The following is a 27,417-nucleotide window of genomic DNA, read 5'->3' on the forward strand; positions in this document are numbered from 1 at the left end:
GGCGGCTGGTTGTTTTGTTGATGTCAGGTGCCTCCGCCTCTAGCGTGACTTCACTCAAGCTACTTCCTGTGACACTTTCAAATTAAAAATAAACGAAAATAAAAAAAAAGCTTTCGGTGGACAGCAGGGATGTATCCAAAGAGACACATTTACTTTACTACATGGCTTCCCAGTAGTGTTGGCGCTGCTCCACCAAAAACTACTAGTCAAAGTACCTTATGTTTCTGAAACATTTAACTGTTTTAATCACGTGGTTTTCAATTTCAGGAATTTTGTCGGTTTGTAAAAATCCACAATGCGGTCCACTGTATGTCGGTGATGCGTCATTAAGATAGACTGTATATACATTAGTAATTAGTTATTAGTAATTATTGTTTCCATAAATCAAAAATAAGAACGTGTACTCCCACCGAGACGTTCACTTTCCCCACCGTCTGCAAACGCAACAGCAGGCACATTTCCATAGCAACGTTTGACAACAATGGTGCACAGTAAGTTACAAATCAGGCCAAAATAAAACGTGAAGATATTTTTTACTTTTGTGTTAGGAACCGATTTAGTTGTCTGTAACATGGTTTGATTTAATTTCATTGCTTTTATTAAATACACTTTATTTGGCGACTTTGTTAGCAGTTAGGTAGATGCTAATGTTAGCCATACATTAGCAGCTACGATGATAAATAAGCATACTGTACTGTAATTACGTCCGCCAAGGACGTAATAAGATCACCTGCGTTTATTTGTCTGTACGCCTGTCTGTCAGGATTACGTCAAAACTACTGCACGGATTTTGACAAAAAGTTTTCACCAGATTGATACACAATATAATAGGCAGTGGATATTTTGCCGGATACGGCAAACACGCACCTAGCGCTATTTGACCGGATCTCCTCGCTGATTGGCTAGTTCAGATGACGTCATCGTAGAAGGTATTACAACATGGCGCCCTCGGCATTGAATGTTGGTGCTAATTTTTCATCTTTAAATGCCGTTTTGGGTGTCATAAAGTCGTTTGAATCTGAACAGAAAATCACCTACTGCCAGAGGGATTCTCGGACACTAAAAGCGGCTCAAAAACGTGGCGTACAGAAGTTCATGTCGGCACGTGTGTTTATCCTGTTTTTTCTGTCAGTGTCTGCAAAACCTTTGATCAGTCCACCCCTGAAAATAGTGAATGGTAAAATATGCCAATTTTCAATAATGAAAATCACCAATATCAAGCTACTATCATAAATGTGAAATAAGATCTTAAACTCCGATCGCCTTTAAGTTCCTGCCCGACCGCGGCCGTTCCGTCCGTCGTGAATAAATTTAGACGGCCGGCAAAACGGTGAAATATTGTCCAGTTGAACTTTGACAAGGGAACCGCCATGTTGAAATAAACTCTACGATGACATCATTTGAACTAGCCAATCAGCAAGGAGATCCAGTCAAATAGCGCTAGGTGCGTGTTTGCCGTATCCGGCAAAATATCCGCTGTCTAATAGGCCAAGGAAGAACCCATTAAATTTTGGAGTTGATCTAGATCCGGATCCAGATTCTGGATCAAGTTTCACTTTATATATGTTTTAAAGTATTGCATCAAAACTACTTGGATTCTCACCAAATTTGCACCACAGATAGATAGGGCTTGGAAGACTGCACTGAATTTTGGAGGTGAACCAGATCAGAAGGTGAACCAGAAACACTTCTATATGGGGGTCGAGCAGCATATCATCCCATTTGGGAATCTGGAAGTCAGGATGTGATATTTTGCTTTATGGTTTTTTTTTTTTTTTCTTTTTCCAGTGTAGATGTTTCTTGTGTTTGTTGGTTAGAGGATGTAAGCTTTTTTTTTTTTTTGTACAGTCACAGAAGAATTGATCCGACGCCGGGCCGAGCACAACGATTGTGAAATCTCCTCTCTGGAGGAGGTTTCTCTGCACCAGCAGAACATCGAGAGGATTGAGCACATCGATCGCTGGTGTAGAGACCTGAGGATCCTCTACTTGCAGAACAATCTGATCCCCACCATTGGTGGGGAACTCTTACCATGCATCCAGGAAGTATTCACAGCGCTTCACTTTTTCCACATTTTTATGTTACAGCCTTATTCCAAAATGGAGTAATTAATTGTTTTCCCTCAAACTTCTACTGACCACATCCCATGACAACAGGAAAAAAGTTTTTTTTTTTTAATTTTTGCAAATTTATTAAAAATAAAAAAATTACGTGTATATATTCACACAAGGTATTCACACCCTTTGCGCAATACTTTGTTCATGCACCAGTAGCAGCAATTGCAGCTGCAACTCTTTTAGAATATTATGCCACAAGCTTGGTGTACCTATCTTTAGACAGTTTTGTCCATTCCTCTTTGCAGCACCTCTCAAAATCAATCAGGTTGGATGAGGAGCGTCGGGGCACAGACATTTTCTGTAGATGTTCAATTGGATTCAGGTATGGGCTCTGGCTGGGCCACGCAAGGACATTCACAGAGTTGTCCTGAAGCCACTCCTTTGATATCTTGGCTGTGTGTTTAGGGTTGTGGTCCTTCTGAAAGATGAACCGTCGCTCCAATCTGAGGTCAAGAGCAGTCTGTAGCAGGTTTTCATCCAGGATGTATCTGTACATTGCTGCATTCATCTTTCCCTCAATCCTGACTAGTCTCCCCGGTCCTGCTGCTGAAAAACATCCCCACAGCATGATGCTGCCACCACTATGTTTCACTGTAGGGATGGTGCCTGGTTTCCTCCAAGCATGATGCCTGGCATTCACACCAAAGAGTTCAATCTTTGTTTCATCAGACCAGACCTTTTGGCAAACGCCAGGCAGGCTGCCATGTGCCTTTTACTAAGGAGTGGCTTCTGTCTAGCCACTCTACCATACAGGCGTGATTGGTGGATTGGGGACCTTATATGTAGGCAGGTGTGTGCCTTTCTAAATCATGTCCAATCAACTGAATTTACCCCAGGTGGACTCCAATTAAGCTGGAGACACATCTCAAGGATGTTCAGTGGAAACAGGATGCACCTGAGCTCAATTTTGAGCTCCATGGCAAAGGTTATGAATATATTTGCCCATGTGATTTCTTTTTTTTTTTTTTTTTTTTAATAAATTTGCAAAAATCACATAAAAACTTTTTTTTCACATTGTCATTATCAATAATTGTGGGTAGAATGTTGAGGAAAAATGAACTTAATCTATTTTGGAATAAAGCAACATAACAAAATGTGGAAAAAGTGCAGCGCTGTAAATACTTTCTAGATGCACTGTGTGTGTGTGTGTATATATATATATATATATATATATATATATATATAGATATATATATAGATATAAAATCTGAAGCTCATAAAATACAAGGATTTACAAATTTAAAATGCAGTGTTTATTTTTTTTTTCCTTGCAGAGAATGTGAATCGTCTGAAGAAACTGGAGTATCTGAATTTGACTTTGAACAACATTGAAGTGATTGAAAATCTTGAAGGTCAGTTTTGTCACAGTGACCTTTTTAGTTTGATTGTCTCTGAGCTGGTTGTTCTGACATATTAAGTTATTTTCATTATTATTTGTATGGTTTTGATTAACCAGTTAATCTAAATCTTAATCTGTGATGAAGGACAAATGCTTACAATAGGTAATATGAATTTGAAAAAACAATACCCCTCAATCCGGGCAGCACGGTGGTTTAGTGGTTAGCATTGTTGCCTCACAGCAAGAAGGTTGTGGGTTCAGTTCCCGTGGCCTTTCTGTGTGGAGTTTGGATGTTCTCCCCGTGTTTGCGTGGGTTTCCTCCGGGTGCTCTGGTTTCCTCCCACATGCAAAGACATGCGGGTTAGGTGGATTGGAATCTTTAAAAATTGTCCTTAGGTGTGTGTGTGTGTGTGTGTGTGTGTGTGTGTGTGTGTGTGTGTGTGTGTGTGTGTGTGTGTGTGTGTGTGTGTGTGTGTTTGTTTGTGGCCCTGCGACAGACTGGCGTCCTGTCCTGGGTGTACCCCGCCTCGCGCCCTGTGACTGCTGGGATAGGCTCCAGCCCCCCGCGACCCTTGATTGGACTAAGCGGTTGGTGATGAATGAATGAATGAATACCCCTCAATCCAGTAATGATGAAATGTGTCATTTTATTATTTTCTGATGTTTGGGGTAATGAAACAACACAATGTATAGCCACCAAATCGACACAAAAGAGACTAAAAGCCTAACAAAAACAAAAGAGACATTAATAGTATTTCTGTTGAAATTTACATTACTGCTGTCTGAATGTAATTTTGAGTGTAACAGATGTAGATTCACATCTGCATTTAGATTCACACAGATTATCTGTAAAGATGCTAAAATGATCGCTAGGCTACAGTGACGCCAAACAGTTTCTATTTGCCTAGTGCAGCAGGTAACTGAAACAATCCTTCAAATACTCCTGGCTACTTGAATTTTCAATAGGCGGTCAGGTCAGGGACAATTGATGAATTACACAGGTGTTAAAATTTAAAAATGCTCAATCATATTGAAAATTATACCACATTATTATCTCTTACTGAGGAAATTAGAGGTCATCCATGTCTTTATGTCTGTAAGACAATCCTGCAGTTTAGCTAATTGGTGTGTATCCTCTGGCTTCATGGATAGATAAAGCTGGGTATCATCTGCGTAACAATGAAAATTTAAGCAATACCGTCTAATAATGCTGCCTAAGGGAAGCATGTATAAAGTGAATAAAATTGGTCCTAGCACAGGACCTTGTGGAACTCCATAATTAACTTTAGTCTGTGAAGAAGATTCCCCATTTACATTGAAACAAACTGTAATCTATTGACAAATATGATTCACACCCCCCGCAGCGCAGTGCTTTAATACCTATGACATGCTCTAATCTCTGTAATAAAATTTTATGGTCAGCAGTATCAAAAGCAGCACTGAGGTCCAACAAAACAAGCACAGAGATAAGTCCACTGTCCGAAGCCATAAGAAGATCATTTGTAACCTTCACTAATGCTGTTTCTGTACTATGATGAATTCTAAACCTGACTGAAACTCTTCAATAGACCATTCCTCTGCATGTGATCAGTTAGCTGTTTTACAACTACCCTCTCAAGAATCTTTGAGAGAAAAGAAGGTTGGAGATTGGCCTATAATTAGCTAAGATAGCTGGGTCAAGTGATGGCTTTTAAGTAATGGTTTAATTACTGCCACCTTAAAGGCCTGTGGTACATAACCACTAACAAAGATAGATTGATCATATTTAAGATTGAAGCATTGAATAATGGTAGGACTTCCTTGAGCAGCCTGGCAGAATGGGTCTAATAAACATGTTGATGGTTTGGATGAAGTAACTAATGAAAATAAATCAGACAGAACAATCGGAGAGATAAGAGTCTAAACCAAATCCCGGCATCACTGAAAGCAGCCAAAGATAACAATACATCTTTGGGATGGTTATGAGTAATTTTTTCTCTAATAGTCAAAATTTGTTAGCAAAGAAAGTCATGAAGTCATTACTAGTTAAAGTTAATGGAATACTCAGCTCAATAGAGCTCTGACTCTTTGTCAGCCTGGCTACAGTGCTGAAAGAAACCTGGGGTTGGTTCTTATTTTCTTCAATTAGTGATGAGTAGAAAGATGTCCTAGCTTACGGAGGGCTTTTTATAGAGCAACAAACTCTTTTTCCGGCTAAGTGAAGATCTTCTAAATTAGTGAGACGCCATTCCTCTCCAACTTACGGGTTATCTGCTTTAAGCTACGAGTTTGTGAGTTATACCACGGAGTCAGACCCTTCTGATTTAAAGCTCTCTTTTTCAGAGGAGCTACAGCATCCAAGGTTGTCTTCAATGAGGATGTAAACTATTGACGAGATACTCTAACTCCCTTACAGAGTTTAGGTAGCTACTCTGCTCTGTGTTGGTATATGACATTAGAGAACATAAAGAAGGAATCATATCCTTAAACCTAGTTACAGCGCTTTCTGAAAGACTTCTAGTGTAATGAAACTTATTCCCCACTGCAGGGTAGTCCATCAGGGTAAATGTAAATGTTATTAAAAAATGATCAGACAGAAGGGAGTTTTCAGGGAATACTGTTAAGTCTTCTATTTCCATACCATAAGTCAGAACAAGATCTAAGATATGATTAAAGTGGTGGGTGGACTCATTTACTTTTGAGCAAAGCCAATAGAGTCTAATAATAGATTAAATGCAGTGTTGAGGCTGTCATTCTCAGCATCTGTGTGGATGTTAAAATCGCCCACTATAATTATCTTATCTGAGCTAAGCACTAAGTCAGACAAAAGGTCTGAAAATTCACAGAGAAACTCACAGTAACGACCAGGTGGACGATAGATAATAACAAATAAAACTGGTTTTTGAGACTTCCAATTTGGATGGACAAGACTAAGAGACAAGCTTTCAAATGAATTAAAGCTCTGTCTAGGTTTTTGATTAATTAATAAGCTGGAATGGAAGATTGCTGCTAATCCTCCGCCCCGGCCCGTGCTACGAGCATTCTGACAGTTAGTGTGACTCGGGGGTGTTGACTCATTTAAACTAACATATTCATCCTGCTGTAACCAGGTTTCTGTTAGGCAGAATAAATCAATACGTTGATCAATTATTATATCATTTACCAACAGGGACTTAGAAGAGAGAGACCTAATGTTTAATAGACCACATTTAACTGTTTTAGTCTGTGGTGCAATTGAAGGTGCTATATTATTTTTTCTTTTTGAATTTTTATGCTTAAATAGATTTTTGCTGATTATTGGTGGCCTGGGAGCAGGCACCGTCTCCACGGGGACGGGGCAACGAGGGGACGGCAGGGGGAGAGAAGCTGCAGACAGGTGTATAAGACCACAGCTCTGCCTCCTGGTCCCAACGCTGGACAGTCACAGTTTGGAGGATCCAAGAAAATTGGCCAGATTTCTAGAAATGAGAGCTGCTCCATCCAAAGTGGGATGGATGCCGTCTCTCCTAACAAGACCAGGTTTTCCCAGAAAGCTTGCCAATTATCAATGAAGCCCACCTCATTTTTTGGACACCACTCAGACAACCAGCAATTCAAGGAGAACATGCGGCTAAACATGTCACCCCGGTTGATTGGGAGGGGCCCAGAGAAAACAACAGAGTCCGACATTGTTTTTGCAAAGTTACACACCGATTCAATGTTAATTTTAGGACCTCCGATTGGCATTAACCGAGTGTAATTACTTGCCGACTGAATACAATCTTACCAAATTTACGCTTAGCCTTAGCCAGCAATTTCAAATGTCTTCGATGTCGCCTGCTCTGGCCCCGGAAGACAATTGACATGGTTTGCTGGGTCGCTAACTTCACATTCTCAAAACAGTCGCCAATAACCAGAGTTTGACTCCCGGCGAGTGATCGTCGAGTGGGGAAAAACGGTTAGAGATGTGAACGGGTTGACGGTGTACACGGGGCTTCTGTTTAGGGCTACGCTTCCTCCTCACAGTCACCCAGTCAGCCTGCTTTCCCGCACTGGCCCGGGATCTGCCAGGGGGGAACTAACGGCGGCTAAGCTACCCTTGGTCCACACCGACTACAGGGGCCTGGCTAGCTGTAGAATTTTCCAACGGTGCGGAGCAGAGTCTCCAATTCGCCCAGCCTGGCCTCCAAGCTACGAATAAGCTGCACTTATTACAAGTACCGTTACTGCTAAAGGGAGGCCGAGGAATAACTAAACATTTCACACCCAGAGCAGAAAAGTACGGGAGAGACAGGAGAAGCCGCCATGCTAAATCGCCTAAGAGCTAGTAGCTACGCAACCTAGCGGATTCCTAAAAACACACAAAGTGAATAATGTGTAAATAATTTAGAGGTGATTCAGCAGAAGGAGTGCCTTAATTAAGGCACCAAACAGGCCATGAAGCAGCACAGGTAACGCACGGCAACAGCGAACGCACGACAACGGTGCTAAAATAAAATAAAAATCGACTAAACACGCTGTGGAGCAGCACAGGTAACGCACGACAACAGTGCTAAAAAAAAAAATAAATAAATAAAAACGAAAGCGTTAGCAAGCTAGTTAGCTTGCCAACGCTGATGAAAGTTAGCTGATAAAAGTGCTCCGTCGCGATGTTTCGACCGTAGAGGTCTTCCTTAGCGTTGGAGCACAGTAAAAAAAGTAAAAAAGTAAAAAGGTAAAAAAGTAAAAAAGTCTTGAAAAAGACTGTTAGTTCAAAGTCCAAAGCAGCAGGTAGCAGGTCTCTGTGTAAACAGTCCCAACAGAGAGCCAAAATTCTGATGCAATCTCACTCCGAAGACAGGAAGTACCTCCAGCTAGCTCTGGTTGACATTCCTGCTGTCAGCATGCCAATTGCACGCTCCCTCAAATTCGAGGTAGAGGCATATCGAATGGCATTCGAAGTGTATTCCCCAATCACACATAGCCAGTATCATGCAGAATGGCGTCAGAATGACGAATCGGCACACATCCGAAGAGTGTACAGATTTTCAGTTCCAAAACGTTCTGACAGCCATCTGCGGAACGCCCATACAGTTGGTCAAAATTGGCCAGTGGCCCCAAGTGTGATGCACATGTTCAAAACTCTCCGGGCGCCATTGAGATGGGACACCTATCCGACGGTGATCCATGTGCAATCTGAGGACCATCTCACTGCAATTTAAATATTCCGATGGTGGCAAAACAGGATCCGAAACGATTTGAGAGCATACAGGGACCTCGAGATAGATCTGGCACGGCAAAACCTGCCAGTATGACCAGCACGTGCCACGTACTAATAATTTTTCAGGTTTGAAATATATATACCTGTTTTCTAAGAAAAAACAAATCATAAAAAAACCCTGCACATCTTCATCACTTTTTTTGATGTCAAGGATGGTAAACTAACATTTTTTAATGGGGCCTTATCAGTCGATTATGACCTATCAAAAAAAAAAAAATCCAAACTATTAGTTATCATCCCGCCCACATGCCAAAATCAGCCTGCATTCATTTTTTGTTATAATCACCATTCTGTGTTCTGAACTTTGCCAATATTGTCACTGTTGTCAGACTGAAGGTCTTCCAAGGTTTCATCTCCCTCATTGTCGTCTAAATAAAGTACAAAACAATAAGGCTGTATTCCCCGCAGCTTCTTCAGCGATCTCTTCAGAATCACCTTCGGGCTGGACTTCACAAAAAAGCTCCACATTAGAAAAAAAAAATATAATCCGAAAACAGCTCGATCTCTGCCGTGTTTACAATTGATTTGGGCTGGAATAGGAGTAGAGTTCGGGCCAATCCGACATAATTCACGGACAGTGTTGGAAAGTAACTTTGACAAGTTACTTTTTTAGTTACTTTTTTAGTTGCTTTTATATAGTTACTTTATGCAGTTACTTCATTAGCAGCTTTATGATGAGTACTAAATCTTAAAAATAACCAAATTAGATTATGAGTTACTTTATTAATTACATTCAGCAGCTGCCGACAAGTTGTCTGCAGCTGCTAATGAAGTAATTGTATAAAGTAACTGTAAAATATAACTGTATAAAGTAACTAATGAAGTAACTTTTCAAAGTTACTTTGCCAACACTGTTTGTGGATCGGAATTTCCCGATCCAACCTGCGAGATTTTCCAATACCGGTAAGAAACCACATCTGTGAAACATCTGGTGCTGCCTGCTCTCTGCTCTGTTTACTGCTGAATGGGAAGAGTGGACAGGGAGGTTTCTGAGCTGAAGCCGAGCTGTTTCTTCTGCTCACTGCAGCCGAGAGTTTTAAGCCATCAGTAACGGCAAATTTCCGCCCAGCTCTCGGGTTCAAATGGTCTGTGCCGCCGAGCATGGATTTTCTGAAAAATGAACTGTATTGTTACTGAAAAATCAGCCGCTTCAATGTCCCGAGGCTGTGAAACGCTTTAACAGCAGCTCAGAGCACAGCTGAGGAGGACAGATGAACAGAGATTCACTTTCTCTCCACTGATTGTGGAAAAAACTCCACCAAAATCCTTCAGTGTTTACACAGTTACTCGCATGAGTGCCGCTGATGATACATTTAGAAATTTACAGTTTATTTTACAGTTGAAAGGCTTTGTGTTTGCTCAGCAGGAAAACAGCGAGCGAGAGAGAGACAGAGAGAGCAAAGGAGATAAAGAGACAGACAGAGAGAGCAATGGAGAGAGAGAGAGAGAGAGCGAGGGAGAGAGAGGGGGCAGAGAGACAGAGAGAGAGAGACAGACAGATAGAGGGAGGGAAACAGACAGACAGAGGGAGAGAGACAGACAGAGAGAGAGGGAGACAGACAGACACAGAGAGAGAGACATACAGACAGAGGGAGTGAACCAGACAGAGAGAGACAGACAGACAGAGAGAGGGAGAAAGACAGACAGAGGGAGTCAGACAGACAGAGAGAGGACTTAATTTTTACTCTTAACACTTGCTTTGATAATGTAAACATATGTCTCCCATATCAATAAAGCTTCATTGAAATCTGAAAGGTGCAGTTTTATCACACAGCACAATGCCACATATGTTACAAGATTTGAGGGAGCGTGCAATTGGCATGCTGACAGCAGGAATGTCAACCAGAGCTGTTGCTCGTGTATTGAATGTTCATTTCTCTACCATAAGCCGTCTCCAGAGGCGTTTCAGAGAATTTGGCAGTACATCCAACCAGCCTCACAACCGCAGACCACGTGTAACCACACCAGCCCAGGACCTCCACATCCAGCATGTTCACCTCCAAGATCGTCTGAGTCCAGCCACTCGGACAGCTGCTGAAACAATCGGTTTGCATAACCAAAGAATTGCTGCACAAACTGTCAGAAACCGTCTCAGGGAAGCTCATCTGCATGCTTGTCGTCCTCATCGGGGTCTCGACTTGACTCCAGTTCGTCGTCGTAATCGACTTGAGTGGGCAAATGCTCACATTCGCTGGCGTTTGGCACGTTGGAGAGGTGTTCTCTTCACGGATGAATCCCCGTTCACACTGTTCAGGGCAGATGGCAGACAGCGTGTGTGGCGTCGTGTGGGTGAGCGGTTTTCTGATGTCAATGTTGTGGATCGAGTGGCCCCATGGTGGCGGTGGGGTTATGGTTTGGGCAGCGTCTGGTTATGGACGAAGAACACAGGTGCATTTTATTGATGGCATTTAGAATGCACAGAGATACCGTGACGAGATCCTGAGGCCCATTGTTGTACCATACATCCAAGAACATCACCTCATGTTGCAGCAGGATAATGCACGGCCCCATGTTGCAAAGATCTGTACACAATTCTTGGAAGCTGAAAATGTCCCCAGTTCTTGCATGGCCGGCATACTCACCGGACATGTCACCCATTGAGCATGTTTGGGATGCTCTGGACCAGCGTATATGACAGCGTGTACCAGTTCCTGCCAATATCCAGCAACTTCGCACAGCCATTGAAGAGGAGTGGACCAACATTCCACAGGCCACAGTTGACAACCTGATCAACTCTATGCGAAGGAGATGTGTTGCACTGCATGAGGCAAATGGTGGTCACACCACATACTGACTGGTATCCCCCCCCAATAAAACAAAACTGCACCTTTCAGAGTGGCCTTTTATTGTGGGCAGTCTAAGGCACACCTGTGCACTAATCATGGTGTCTAATCAGCATCTTGATATGGCACACCTGTGAGGTGGGATGGATTATCTCAGCAAAGGAGAAGTGTTCACTATCACAGATTTAGACTGGTTTGTGAACAATATTTGAGGGAAATGGTGATATTGTGTATGTGGAAAAAGTTTTAGATCTTTGAGTTCATCTCATACAAAATGGGAGCAAAACCAAAAGTGTTGCGTTTATATTTTTGTTGAGTGTATATATTGTTATTATTGTTATTATTATAATTAATAATGATATTAAAACAAACAGCTCTGGTATCGGATCGGAAACATATCGATATCGTCAGATATCTAAATTCAGGTATCTGGATCAGATCGGAAGTGAAAAATTGTGGATCGGTGCATCCGTACTCAGGTGGTCGCATTCTCAGTAGAGCGCAGGCTTCAGACAGCTGTTCCTAAGCAGCGTCATGTCTGAGCGTCACCAGCGATTCACTGATTATCACCTTGTTTTTGCTTCAAACTGCACTCCAGTCATCATCTGTCTCAGCGACACATATCTGAAGCTTTTGTACAACAATCATTTCCACATAAATTCAGCATTATTTCATAATAAAAGATGGAGGAAGAGATCAGAGCGCCGCAGCAGCTGCTGCCTACGTCATTTCAGAGCATCAGTAACGACAAGCCAATTATCACCTTATTTTCTGATTAAAACTGACTTTAGAATGATTTAAAAGGTTTCAACTTGTCATCTGTTAGTCATCACATTATCATGAGCTGGTGCTACGACGTATCACCACATCCACCACACTACGGAACTATCTTGGGTTGGATGTCAATTATCCAGGCAGGATGTTGGTCCATCCCCATTTCTCCAGAGTAACCATCTAATCTATCTGCTGTAGCCAGGTGAAATGTGAGCGTGTCCTTGACCTTCTCAAGCTGCTGGCATTATCAACACTGAGGCACGTGTGCTGGGTCACGTACAGAGAGAAACACGGCACATGGGCAGAATGTCACAGCTGATGTTTCTTCACAATGTAAGTGATCCTCCTCCTCTGTGCCTCCCTGAGTCAACATTTGTTTGACACAAAGTCATTCCAGCAGTGCCCAAGTATCCTCTGAAGATACCTGGTACCAAAGACATCCAGCTGTTGTTGTAGACCACTGGTTAGAGTCCAAGTCTCACAAGCATGCAGTAAGACAAGAAGCACCAGGACCATAAAGACTTGGACCTTTGTTCTCCTGCAAAGATATCAGTGACACCAGACACTTCTGACCTTTGACCTCATGACTCCATAAGCTCTTCACATGTTCACTATGATCGATGATCTAAGCCAAAATTATTTTAGCTATCAACATGTTGACTTGAATGGTAAATGGACTGCATTTATATAGCCCTTTTCCATCTGCATCAGACACTCAAAACACCTTACATTCACTCATTCACACACGAATGTCAGGGTGCTGCCACACAAGGTGCTCACTACACACCGGGAGCAACTTGGGGATTAAAGACTTTGCCCAAGGGCCCATAGTGATTTTCTGGTCAGGCTGGGGTTTGAACTGAGGATCCTTTGGTCTCAAGCCCAATGCTTAATCACTAGATGATCACCTGCCCATCTAGAAGGAATCTAGATGGGAAATCTTTAACCCTTCTAGAATCTAGAAGGGAAAAGCTACACCATTTACAAATCTCTCATCAAACTAATGGGTTTTAAAACTCTGGTGATGGGTAGTAAATTGGTGTGTGTCAATCAATCAATCAATTTTTTTTATATAGCGCCAAATCACAACAAACAGTTGCCCCAAGGCGCTTTCCTCTGCAGTACTTTGTTCTTTTTGACATGGACTCTGTGGGTGTGTTGTAGGATGTGAGAGTCTGCAGAAACTGGATCTGACACTGAACTTTGTGGGTCTTCTGAGCAGCGTGGTGTCACTCCAACACAACATCCACCTCAGGGAACTCTTCCTGCTTGGGAATCCCTGTGCACAGTTTGATGGCTACAGACAGTATGTTGTGGCCGCTCTCCCACAACTGCAGGTATCTTTATCCTCTATTCCCATGACATCAGTGGGTGCCACCGTTCACCATTTCCACATGAAGGGGTCATATTGTGCCAGTCAGTGTTTATTGGCCTCTAACAGTTATATATATGTTTGTGTTTCATGTTAAATATTTGCTTAATCTCACAGTTCACTGACTGCAGGGATGCTTTTTGCTAAATTAGCCCTAAAACAGCTGGTTTTACTTTTCTGTGACATATGAACACCCCTCCCCCCCACCCAAAGGGGGGAGCTGACGTGGCAAACAGCAATTTATTTGAGACTCAAAATAGTTTGTCATTTTTTTAAAATTTAAGTTATTTTTTAACAGGTTACTACTGTTTAGATAAAAACACCTTTTCAAGAGAGAACTGGCCAAAAATGACAGCAAATTACACCTCAAACTGAAATCCAACCAAAACGCAGTGAAAACTCAATATCATCAGTCAAAATATTTACAAATTTCAATAGACTCTAACTCCTTTAAATTCATTGGATCAATTCAACTAGATCTTGAAGATTGAGTTTATTCTGGAGACAATTCCAAGCAGATGGTGCTGAAAACTTGAAGGCTTTCTTTGCCAATTCAGTCCATAGTTTCGGAACAGTCATCAGGATGATATATTGAGACCTTAACCCATATGTGCCATGTTTTAAGACAGAAATACACTTAAATAACAGCAGAGTCAACCTAAAATAGTCTTGTAAATAAAAATATGCCAGTGACAAACAGACAGAGAAGGTCTGTTGATTTTATAGTAGTACAGCATATAATGATGAGTCAGGGATCTGCAATTTATGAACCTTAAAGTTCCATGATGCACACTGTCCAACATATGAAGACACTGAACTGTGCATTCAACCGAGCACCAGAATCAAGAGCAGCCCGAAATGTTGCATCAACTACTGTTTCTCCAGCAATAAAAGTAAAACAGTCCTTCCTATAATTTCCATTATTGAATTGATGAGTTTGAACTCGATTAAAAGTAGTTTGCAGATGCTGAAAAACTTTGTTCATTATAGCTGCTTAAAAATCATCTGCAAAAAAAAAGGGAAAAAAGTTTTGTAGATTATCTCCCAAACAGTTTATGTAAATAGTATCAGGATGGATGGTCAGGAATTGTTAGACATAAATACACGGTCAAACAAACAGCTCTGGTTGTAAAAAGGCTTTACTTGGGTGGATAGCAGAGGTCGGTACACAAGTAGGCAGTCCAGGAAAAGCAGGAGTACAAAAAAACATTAGGCTTAAGGCATGGTCGTTGCAACAGGCTGGAGGTCAGGAACACAGAAGGAGGCAGGCAGGACTATGGAACACAGGTACAAGCTGGAAAGTGGCACAAGGCACAACAATCTGGTGAAGGAATAACACACCCAGTGAGCTTATACTTATAACCCCAGGTGATGAGCAGCAAATCAAGAACAGGTGTGCATGGAAAGCGCCATAATAAGGGTGTGGCCAGAGAGAGAAAACACCCACCACCAAGAACCAAGAGACAGACAAGAGAGATAGCAACAGACAGACCAAAGCAGAAAAACCCAGCAAGAGAATAAACATGCAGAAAACCAATGACTGAAAAAATAACAAACAGACCAGAGAACATAAAAACAGATAACTAAACAAAGTCAAACCCCGAGAAATAGTAAATCAAAGTAGACCTAGAACAGTACCCTGGGGCATCATAATATTAAAACTCAATGCTGAAGTTGCTAAAACTAAGCTGAAGCTGCAGATACGTCTCTCTACCTTTAGTCCTCACTCTGAGGACATGCACAAGCCTCTTCAGGTTTCACAGTACAAGTGAGCATCAGCTAATGAACAGCAATGGTAACGAAGGAGACAGGTCTGTTTTTGGAGGAAATTTTTGTTTCAGCCGTTATTTGAGAGCTGGAGCCTTTAATACCCTCACCCTGGGCACCCGAGAATGCTGCAGACCGCACTTTACTTCAAAGAACCAACACACAGTCATACTTCTTTTTTTATATTTGTATATTTTAAAGCTAACAGAAAAACAAATAAAATCTCATGATTTTTTAAATTTTTTTTTAATAAAGTGAGATTGTTCTGTAGATCAGTTAATAAAGCCAAACATTTCACTGGACAAAAATGTGCAAAGTAAAAAGCTGGTTTTGTTCATTTTTTAAAGATGTCTTTTTAGTTGACAGATGGTTGAGAACTAAAAGCAGACTGGTTCAGTCTGGACTGAAGATTAGTGAAATCCAGATCAGAGTTTAGAACTTTGAACTTGATTCTGTTCTCAGTGTCTGGATGGGAAGGAGATCAGCCGGTCAGAAAGGATCCAAGTTGCTCAGGGACTGGAGGAGGTGAGGAGGCGGGTTGATGAGCAGGAGCAGGATTACCTGCAAAGGAGAACTCAGGAGAAAGAGGAGGCGCAGAGGACAGATGATGTGGAGGCAGAACCGGTCTTTGACAGTCACTGGTATGCTGACGCCGGTACCTCAGTGATATGACCTTTAACTTCTTTAGATTGCACAGAGGTTATGTTCATGTGGGCAACTTTAACAATCAGAAGGGTAAAAATAATAAAAGAACATTAAATTAAATTATTAAAGGGTCAGGCTATATATTAATAATTGACAATTTAATTAAATTCAAACAATTCAGTCTTGTTATTTTATTGAACAATGCAATAAATCAATAATTTACACAACAAGTCATTATTATTCACTGGATATTTACAGGGTTGCCAACTTTGGGACTTTGGCTGGAGTGAGACTCTGCGTGCACATAGCGTGCACCGAAAATTCTTGATAACCCTAACCCTATTTAAAAAAGTTCTCGTTTACTAATAAAAATAATAATATAAGGGAAACTCTGCTTGATTCTTCTCCATCCTCCTTTTTCTGAAATATTTCAGCAATGTCATCTACAGGTCTGTGTGAATGGCAAATAAAGAAAAATGCTAAAGTTGACTGGGGGTCAAGAGGCCCAGTTTGGGGAGTCTGGGAGGCAAAGCCCCCCAGAAGCTGAAGGGCTTTAGCCATGCTAATGCTTCCCAGAACCATTTTCTGCAGTGAATTTGCAAGGAGAGATGGGAATGTTATTTTTTTTTTTTTATTAATAAAAATCTTTTGAAGCCCCTCTGTTACATACAGTATTTTATTATGGCACAATCAAATTATAACACAACTATATTGCTAATGTCTTTAAATGAAAATACAGTCAAAAATTTCGAGATGCACATAGAACCTTGATTACTTAACATACATAACATGCCCTGTTTAATTGTTCCATGCAAGTTCTGTGTTAAAGTTTGGCCAGCAGATGTCACCATACTTAATCGTATCAAATACTCTAAACACTGAACCATTTCAACACAATTGCTTCATATTGATTCAGTGGTTCAAAGCGCTTTGGTTTCTTCATCAGTAATAATTTAGCAACAAAATACATCAGAGCACATTTTTTAGTGCATGTACACGGATAGACATAAAATCATGAATACTTGCTAACTAGGACATTAACCTACAACATGTCCTTTAAATTACCTAGTTTGAAACTTGTTGAACTCTGTAGCCTACTGTGTCAACACACAGTTTACTGATTAGGCTAAGTCTGTGGTGACAACAGACCCAATTTTATTAGACAATAGATTATACTGGCTTACCTAGAGTGCCTTTATTGAGAAAGTGGTGACATGAGGATTCAAAAAAACGGGCCACATGACTCATGGTGCCATCTTGGATTCAAAATAGCGTTCCCTGTTAATCTGTCTGCATGTAAATCCAGCTATTTTATTTATTTATTCGCTGAAAATTCCGGGTTGCTGTGCATTTGGATGCACAAATAGACACAACAAGGGCTTCAAGATGTACAGATTCCTTTCAGATCGAAACAGAAGAAAAATTTGGGAAAATAAAGTCAGCCATGTGGGATGGAAGCCGACATCATCATCAAAGCTTTGAGTGGTAAATTTATTATTCAGTCCCATGTACAGTAAAACTCACCTAAACCATCATCATATAAGCCAGATATTCACAATAACCGGACAAAAAAGTCCCAAAGTTTTTGTATTGTTTTTCATCTAATAAACACTGTATATAATGGATTTTGTATAATGGATTTTCGCTCACATCGGATGAAATGTCCATCCAATCGCAATGTATTTCCATTAAAAACCCCGAGCAGTCTGGACATGCAATGTAACAGAGGTACAAATTAAAGTTCAGCACTGACACTTGCTGATTTGAGGAAAGTGGGACTGGAGTCATTTCTGTGATTAAAGGACAGACCGTTTATATTTTCACACCGTGCTCAGACTCGGACCTACAGTCTGGATGTACACCTGTTAAATCAGACACAAAAGGCTAGTTTTGACACTTTTCTGTTTTCACTCCTTCGTCTGCCATCATATTATAATAGTATTTGCGGTGCGCACGCTGATTACAAATGGATCAGAAATGTCTGCACATTTACAGCACGAAGTCGGTAAAAGAGGCAATTGTTCAGTTTATCTTTGATTTGGAGGTGATGATTGTAGAAAGAAAAGCTTGTTGAGGGTCAAATTAGTCCAGAATAAAGTATAATCCAGAGACGGAGAACTTTAAAACTGTCACACATGTCATTAAATCAGACTTTAAATTAATTAAATAAATCATCATAAATTGTAAATTTATGTAAATTTGATAGCTTAACTATTTTTATATTTGTTTTGATAGCTGTATGTATCTGTATCTATGTATGTATCCTGTACCTGGATGTGTTGCTGTATGTGATTAAATGAATTTAAAAAATGTTGGAAACATTAAAGGTTCATTCAATAGTTCAGCGCAGTTGGAACCAAAATGGCGCCATGTTCTGAGTTGATGTCACTCTCTCAATTAAGGCCCATTGGGCCTCATGTATCAACATTGCGCACTTGTGGCGTAAATTTACGGTGTAAATTTGAAGTACACCAAAGTTGCCGTGACATGTATCAAGCAGTGCGCACCTGCCCATTTCCGGCGTACCCCTGACGTGACCTTGATAAATGCGGGGGGTGAAAACAATCGTAATTATAATGAACACGCCCATAAATATTCAGACTCCGCTTCAGACGCACCCTCATTTTATGACATGGAAGGCAGGAAGACGGCAAAGAAAGGGGGGGGGGTTCAATCCACATGAATTTTGATAAAACTTATACACAATCATTATGATATAATACTTATCAGAATACAGCCTATTCCTTCTTGGAATGAAGGTTTTCACTCTTAGCAGAGAGCTTTCAACCACTAGCTGTAAATTAAACTTTAAAAGTTTACTGGAAGGCTGTAAATTAAACTTTAAAAGTTTACTGGATAAAATATCAAGCTTTGTCTTTTCTTGCAATTTGTACATGTATTTCTAAACATTTGCACATTTTCTAAAAATAAAGGTGTCAAGTGTACATGATGTGTATCACTTGCCTAGCGTTGATCATAATGTATCAGGCAAACGCATGTTTTCTGTATCACAATGGCACTCTGCAGATCATTTGAAAAAGTGATGTAGTTCTAACTGCTGATGGGGCAGCACCCTTTCAATCAGCCAGTAAGCGGGCATAGAGCCTGTGTTCTCCAATGTCGCGTTGTATATAGGCTGCTCATTATGATGTAAATATCATAAGTTAAATTTTGTTATTTATCAACTCTTCACAACCTGCTGTCCTATTATAATAGTGCACTAGCTTTGGGGTTGATCTAATAGTTTTGGTATGTTGATGTTTCATGGCTCAAACTGTTTTTAGTGGTCAAACCTCTTTTTTTTTACAATTGAAAAGATTGTTTGTGCTCTAAATATACCAATAAATGCATAACTTTAAGAAATATGCAAGGCAACATTTACACCATTTAAAGATGGAATGCCTCAAAGTGTGCAAAAAGAAACCACTACTTTTGCTGATAATGTGGCTGGCCTGAATATGGCAGAACCTGCGATCTTCCACAGTTAGTTAGTCAGATGCTCCAGAGTTGGTAACCCCAGTCAGCTGTATATCCACTTTCCTGACAGAAGGACAAGGAACATTGTCTACCAAGAGGCTCTTCAGAACTACTGGTCAGTAAAAGCTACATTTAAATACACTCAACAAAAATATAAACGCAACACCTTTGGTTTTGCTCCCATTTTGTATGAGATGAACTCAAAGATCTAAAACATTTTCCACATACACAATATCTGTTGTGTGGGCCACTGAAGAGGAGGTACTGCTGGCCCACCACCACCAGATGGCGCCCTGCTTGGAGTGCGGGCTTCAAGCACGAGAGGGCGCCGGAGCCACTGGGAGTGACAGCTGTCACTCATCCTCAGCACCAGCTGTCACTCATTCATCTCATCACCATTACCATAAAGGCCGGACTGCAACTCCACCTCCTCGCCGAGAAATCAGCTACCATTCAGGTAATATTCTCTGCTGTACTTAACACTGACTAATAGTCTGAACTTCTTTGCAGCCGTTTTCCTGTGGGTGTTGCCTTATCTGTGGGATTGGCGTTTGGTGTGATCAGCGACGGCTTCGCTTCACACCCCAACCAGATAAGTGGTTAGACAGGAGCTGCACGAGTGTGTGATTGGAGGTGGAGGTTTTCCCTCCTAACTGTATACAGACTGTGGGATTACTGAGTGTGCGAACTCACACTCATCAGGACTGTCTCTGTTCTCTGCCAGCAGTACCGGGTCTGACTGCTGAAGACAGCAGCCACCTGGGGCGCAGGGCTTGGCGGCTCCGGTGTTCTTCAGCTCCGTTGGTGGTGGAAGCTGTGTGGGATCCGGCTCTTCTCTCGCCAGGCGTCTTCTATTGTCGAGCCTGCCCACACGTCACTTTGTGTATAATTGACAGTCCACCATATTGTTATTGTCTGTACGTCGTTGTGCGATTCACAACATTAAATTGTTACTTTTGGCTTATCCATTGTCCGTTCATTAACGCCCCCTGTTGTGGGTCCGTGTCACGACACTTTCACAACAATATCACCATTTCCCTCAAATATTGTTCACAAACCAGTCTAAATCTGTGATAGTGAGCACTTCTCCTTTGCTGAGATAATCCATCCCATCTCACAAGTGTGCCATATCAAGATGCTGATTAGACACCATGATTAGTGCACAGGTGTGCCTTAGACTGCCCACAATAAAAGGCCACTCTGAAAGGTGCAGTTTTATCACACAGCACAATGCCACAGATGTCGCAAGATTTGAGGGAGCGTGCAATTGGCATGCTGACAGCAGGAATGTCAACCAGAGCTGTTGCTCATGTATTGAATGTTCATTTCTCTACCATAAGCCGTCTCCAAAGGCGTTTCAGAGAATTTGGCAGTACATCCAACCAGCCTCACAACCGCAGACCATGTGTAACCACACCAGCCCAGGACCTCCACATCCAGCATGTTCACCTCCAAGATCGTCTGAGACCAGCCACTCGGACAGCTGCTGAAACAATCGGTTTGCATAACCAAAGAATTTCTGCACAAACTGTCAGAAACCGTCTCAGGGAAGCTCATGTGCATGCTCGTCGTCCTCATCGGGGTCTCGACCTGACTCCAGTTCGTCGTCGTAACCGACTTGAGTGGGCAAATGCTCACATTCGCTGGCGTTTGGCACGTTGGAGAGGTGTTCTCTTCACGGATGAATCTCGGTTCACACTGTTCAGGGCAGATGGCAGACAGCGTGTGTGGTGTCGTGTGGGTGAGCGGTTTTCTGATGTCAATGTTGTGGATCGAGTGGCCCATGGTGGCGGTGGGGTTATGGTATGGGCAGGCGTCTGTTATGGACGAAGAACACAGGTGCATTTTATTGATGGCATTTTGAATGCACAGAGATACCGTGACGAGATCCTGAGGCCCACTGTTGTGCCATACATCCAAGAACATCACCTCATGTTGCAGCAGGATAATGCACGGCCCCATGTTGCAAAGATCCGTACACAATTCTTGGAAGCTGAAAATGTCCCAGTTCTTGCATGGCCGGCATACTCACCGGACATGTCACCCATTGAGCATGTTTGGGATGCTCTGGACCGGCATATATGACAGCGTGTTCCAGTTCCTGCCAGTATCCAGCAACTTCGCACAGCCATTGAAGAGGAGTGGACCAACATTCCACAGGCCACAATTGACAACCTGATCAACTCTATGCGAAGGAGATGTGTTGCACTGCATGAGGCAAATGGTGGTCACACCAGACACTGACTGGTATCCCCCCCCAATAAAACAAAACTGCACCTTTCAGAGTGGCCTTTTATTGTGGACAGTCTAAGACACACCTGTGCACTAACCATGGTGTCTAATCAGCATCTTGGTATGGCACACCTGTGAGGTGGGATGGATTATCTCAGCAAAGGAGAAGTGCTCACTATCACAGATTTAGACTGGTTTGTAAACAATATTTGAGGGAAATGGTGATATTGTGTATGTGGAAAAAGTTTTAGATCTTTGAGTTCATCTCATACAAAATGGGAGCAAAACCAAAAGTGTTGTGTTTATATTTTTGTTGAGTGTATATATTCAACATCTCAAATCCAAAATTAACATTTGCGTAAAAGCCATTTTATTTTTGTAGCATTCTTATAAACTAGATTTGCAATGTATCAACAGTTATAAAGGTCATAACATCAATTCTGATTAATGATTATGAGCATACTTGATCTGCAATATAAAGTCTGAAGAACTTCATTGTTGTTTCTTGCATGCAGCAAAATTCAGTTTTCTCGCTTGGTTTGGGGATTCCACCTATTTTGGGTTTTTAGTTCAAACCTTTGCCTATTCAGACTACATATATACTTATAAGATAACTACAATTATGACAAAATATAAACTTTGGAATATTTTGTAGATTATATCTTAAAACAGGTTAACCTGGTCAACGCCGGGTACCCCAGCTAGTTTAACATATGCATTGATTTGTATAATGGCACTGTTTATCATGTTGATCATTTTCATTTTTATGTGGATTCCAGTGCTGGTTCATTTTGGTGTATAATTTACACCACCTCTCGACCTGGTGTATATTTTCAGCACTGTACGTCAACAACCACATTGATAAATGCCAAGTAGCGCAGCCATTTTGGCGTACACCGCATATACGCTCAAATATCGCCGTACGCAACGTTGATACATGAGGCCCAGTAGGCTTACCTTGTCATCCAAAAAGTTGCCAACTTAGAAACAAGCTTCAAAGCTTTGCTCGAATTCTCCCTGAACTCTTCGCATGCAGCTGACGTATCAGGTGAGAGGTTTTTAGCAAATCAACGATCAGAGAATACTGCAGTCAGAACACTGTCATCAGATGTTAACAGCTGTTTCGGGTGTGCACCTTAAACGCTTCTCTTTTCATTAAGAAACAATTGGCTGTGGTCTGGTCTAATCAAGTGATCAACAGAAAATTAACGGGATAATTTTTTATTTTGGTGTGATATTTCTTGCTTGGGTGTGAGAGCGTGAGATTGATGCTGAAACAGTGAGTGTCACGCCAGATGCGTGAGAGTTGGCAATCCTGTATTTATCACAGAGTTGATTTATTTAAAGTCAGAGTCACACTGTTTCTGTTCAATTTGTTGATTTACTTTAAAGGCAGCTTCAAACATTAATCACAAATGTTTATTTGATTACATCGTCTACTCACACCATGGTAACCACAGTAAACAATTATGTGGGCTGGACCAAAAAAATGAGTAAACGCTAGAGTGGACATCATCATTCACTTGGCAGTAACGAGTAGCTTGGGTGGCCATCTTGTTAGAGGAATTCAATGGCATTCTGGAGCGTAAACACATTAACATGTGTGTTGTTTACAAAACAAAAGCAGCAGAAATGTTTGGGGAGGGGGATCCTGACTATGAATTGTTGTTGCTGTTTAATGTGTGGATGTTTTGTGTTTTAATAGGACAGAATTACATGTAAAAAAAAATGCAAACAGCATTTGGTGCTGTTTGTAAGTATGTGGCTCAAGGGGCCAGTGCTTATCTCCAGATTCCAGGCGCTAAGGTAACCTGGGAGGTATTCCAGGAACCCCGGTTGAGTGAACGTGTCATGACTTCCCCCACTTTCTTGGTTCCAGAAGACCGGTTATAAATTTGCTCAGTCAACTCCACATTGTTTAAACAATGATTGACCATATCAGAATCAGAATTTAATTTAGTAAGTTTGCACATACAAGGAATTTGATCTGGTGCTATTGGTGCATAAACAATAAGAAAATAAAAGAAAAACACTTCTGTAAGAAGTAAGAGTCAAATAGGCAAAACTATATTCACTGTTAAATAAATATAACATAATGAAATGGAACTGTGCAAAAACAGGTGATTCAACTACAGATGTACAGTACCTTTCAGTGCAGGGATGACCAATCTGTACTTTATGGTAGTGGCGGGGGCAAGTGGGGGGTCTCTGGCATTATTTATTAGTCTAGCTGCAGATGGAAAGAAGCTGTTATTGTGTCTTGAGGTTTTGGTCCTGATGGACCTCAACCTCTTGCCAGAGGGGAGGGTGACTAAAAGTTTGTGACCTTGGTGGGAGGGATCAGCTACAATCTTCCTTGTTTGCCTCAGGGCCCTGGAGGCATACAGGTCCTGTAGGGATGGTAGACTGCCGTTGATCACCATCTCTGATGCATGGATGAAATGCTGCAGTCTGCTCCTGTCCTTGGCAGTGGCAGCAGTATATCAGATGGTGATGGAAGAGCAGAGATTGGACTCAATGTAGAAGTCCATCACTGTTTTTGGCAGGTTGAACTTCCTTAGCTGCTGCAGAAAGTACATCCTCTGTTGTGCTCTCTTGATGAGAGAGCTGACATTCAGCTCCCACTTGAGGTCCTGAGTGATGGTTATCCCCAAGTAGTGGAAGGCATCCACGATGGCGACTGCAGAGTCACACAGGGTGATGTGGGTGGCTTGGACTGGGTTCTTTCTGAAGTCAACAACCATCTCCACTGTCTAGAGGGCACTGAGCTCCAGATTGTTCTGTCTGTCACCAGGTCACCAGGTGGTCGATCTCCCATCTGCAGGCAGACTCGTCCCCATCAGAGATTTGTGCATTGAGGGTTGTATCATCCGTGAACTTCAGGAGCTTCAGAGACTGGTGCCTGGAGGTGCAGCTGCTGGTGCACAGGGAGAAGAGTAGAGGAGAAAGAATGCAGCCTTGGGAGGATCCAGTCCTGATGGACTGTGTGCCAGAGACATATCCTCCCAGCATCACATGCTGCCTCCTGTTGGACAGGAAGTCAGGAAGTCAGTGATCCACCTGCAGGCCAAGCTCTCTCAGCTTGGCCTGCAGCAGGGCCGGGATGATTGTATTGAAAACAGAGCTGAAGTCCACAAACAGAATCCTGGCATAGCTTCCTGGGGAGTCCAGATGCTGGAGGATGAAGTGGAGGGCCGTGTTGACAGCTTCGCCTACAGACCTTTTTTTTTTACAGACCTTTTGGCTCTGTAGGTGAACTGCAGGGGATCCAGGTGTGGGTCAGAGATGGCCTTGAGGTGTGTGAGGACAAGGCACTCAAAGGTCTTCATCACCACAAAGGTCAGGGCAACAAGTCTGTAGACATTAAGTCTTGTAGGTCTTTGGTTTTTTGGGGATGAGGATGATTGTGGAGGCCTTGAAGCATGCTGGCACCTGTCATGTCTCCTGGCATATACCAGCAGTCACCTGGAGGCCCTGGACCAGCCCAGCTGAGCCCATCCCTGGCAGTCATGAGCCATGTTCACAGCCAGCCTATAAACACACCAGCTGAGCATTGAAACTGTGAGTTACAATGGTGAAAAAGTAGGAGTCTTATTCTTTCTTAGATGGGAAGCTGGATGTCCTCCTCGAGGCATAAGAGAATGAAAACCCTACAAGAAAATACATAAATGTCCATTAGCCAAGGTTGCCTGGCAAAGAATTTTCAACTGCGTAAATCACCAATATCGTAAGTTCCTTCGGCTTCTTTGTTTTATCAGTCAGGTCACCGCATTGATTTGGCACAGGTTTTACACCGAATGTCTATTCTGGTGCAACTCCACATTACTGGGATAATGGATGATCTTGAACTGTGAACTTTCTGCTCTGGAAACCAGTGCACTAACTACTTGGTCAGCACACTGCCATAAAGTATCAATATATTAGAATTATAATTGTCATGATCTGGACTCTTTGCCATGTGTTTTTGTTTTGCCATGTTTAGTTTAGGTTCTAGTTTTGTTAGGCTTAGTTTAGGTTTCTGTGTTTCCTTAGTGTGTGATTTCTCTTGCTGGGTTTTTCTGCTTGGGTCTGTCTGTCTGTCTCTCTTCGTGCTTGATGGTGGGCGGTGCACTCTGTCGGAGCCAAACCCTATAATGGAGCTTTCCACACACCTGTTCCTAATCTGTAGTTCATCACCAGGGTGTATATAAGCTTCACTGGTTGCACTAGTTCCTCGCCAAATCATTGTGCCTTGTGCCTTCACTTTTGGCTCTGTGTTCTATGTTTCCAAGTCCTGCTACCACGTTGTGTTTTGACCACCTGCGTATTAACACCGACCACGCCTTACGCCTGATGCTTTGGATCTGTTTGTGCATTTTTGACTGCCTCGCTGTGTCCCGGACCCCACTCAATCCTTCAGTAAATGTTTTTACTAACCAGAGCTACTGGGTTGAGTCCTGCAATTGTGTCCAGACATTTCCATCTGTCAAACCTGATAATATTACTCACTGTGAGAGGTAGAATTCTAAGGGGTGCCAAAGTACGGCTTTAAAAATGACATGATCTGTTCGTCAATGATAATACAATTGAAGTGTTTAATTTGAAAATTAAGAAGATGGTGTTACAGTAAACTAGTCTTCTACCAATAGTCTCTCTCTGTACTTGCGGTGCCAAGCGTGCGAGCAACCTGCTCTTTTCCTGTGTGAGTGGGTCTCACCTGTTTGTTGGTGGGGAGGTGTGTGTGTGGCTGACTCTCCACCTGTTCCATCCGTCAGCCTTGAAACCAGCTCTCCGCATTGAGCTGCTTCTTCCATCCGACAGCTAGCCCGCGCTCAACACAGTCAGGTCAAGTTTTTTCTGTCAAAGTTGGAAATACATAGAAACAATCTGTGGGCATAGACTCAGTCTCTTCCTTTCCAAATGTAGATTCCTTTGCATTCTGCCTTCTCTCCGCAGAAGAGAAGGCAGAACTCTCAGCAAAACCTTCGACCCTCTCGCTATTCAGTGTGACTGACACAGGCTGTTGCATGAACCTGCCTAATGCCACCTACTGCTACAGCTCCAGACCCAAATCAGTTCCCCCAAACACGCTCATAACAGTGGACTCTGGCGAAGTCTGTTCCATCTGCATCTGTGCGCTATTATCAAGTAAGGGAGACGGGGATCATTTGTGACAGTGTGTATTACAGCCACACTGTGACATTATATTGATGTCTGACATTTGGCCTGTCACCCTGCTAATTTTGCACTGGAACACACCAAACAGTGAGGTGCAGAGATATTTTGTATTTTGAAATACATACATATAAAATTGTATTGTATAAATTAGGTTATTTGTTGTGTTTATAGTCCAGAATCAGAGAAACATCAGGAGAAGCAGGCAGCAACAGCAAACACGAAACAAACGACGGTGTGTGCTAATGTGGATGAGAAGGAACGGGAGAGGGAATTCTGGGAAACACCGTGTTCATTCACACCTGAATCTCGTCTGGAGGTTTCCCGCCGCCTGGAAGAGAAAAGATGGTCTAAGAACAAGTAAGAGACCTGGACTATCACAAGTTGTCATTTTTGTTCTCCCCAAAGTTTAGATTTGAGTAAAGTGTCATGAAAAAAGATCCAACGTGAGCTTTCACCAACCTGTAGCAGAACCAGAGGAGTCAGCAGCAGATGTAACAGAATACATCCAATGTAGATCATTTACGTTTGCACTGTCA

At 42.0% G+C, this 27,417-nt stretch overlaps 1 protein-coding gene across 1 annotated transcript in view; it reads left to right on the top strand.

The window, feature by feature from the left end:
• Positions 1-481: 481 nt before the first annotated feature.
• The window catches only part of lrrc6 (leucine rich repeat containing 6), a 78,228-nt gene continuing 51,292 nt past the window's right edge, over positions 482-27,417 (top strand). Inside the window, 6 exon segments of the mRNA XM_034183769.1 lie at positions 482-491; positions 1,849-2,016; positions 3,392-3,469; positions 13,396-13,568; positions 15,833-16,011; positions 27,053-27,238. Coding sequence (XP_034039660.1) covers positions 482-491; positions 1,849-2,016; positions 3,392-3,469; positions 13,396-13,568; positions 15,833-16,011; positions 27,053-27,238 — 794 coding nt within the window.

This window comes from Thalassophryne amazonica, chromosome 12 (assembly GCF_902500255.1).
Source record: "Thalassophryne amazonica chromosome 12, fThaAma1.1, whole genome shotgun sequence".
Lineage (NCBI taxonomy): Eukaryota > Metazoa > Chordata > Actinopteri > Batrachoidiformes > Batrachoididae > Thalassophryne > Thalassophryne amazonica.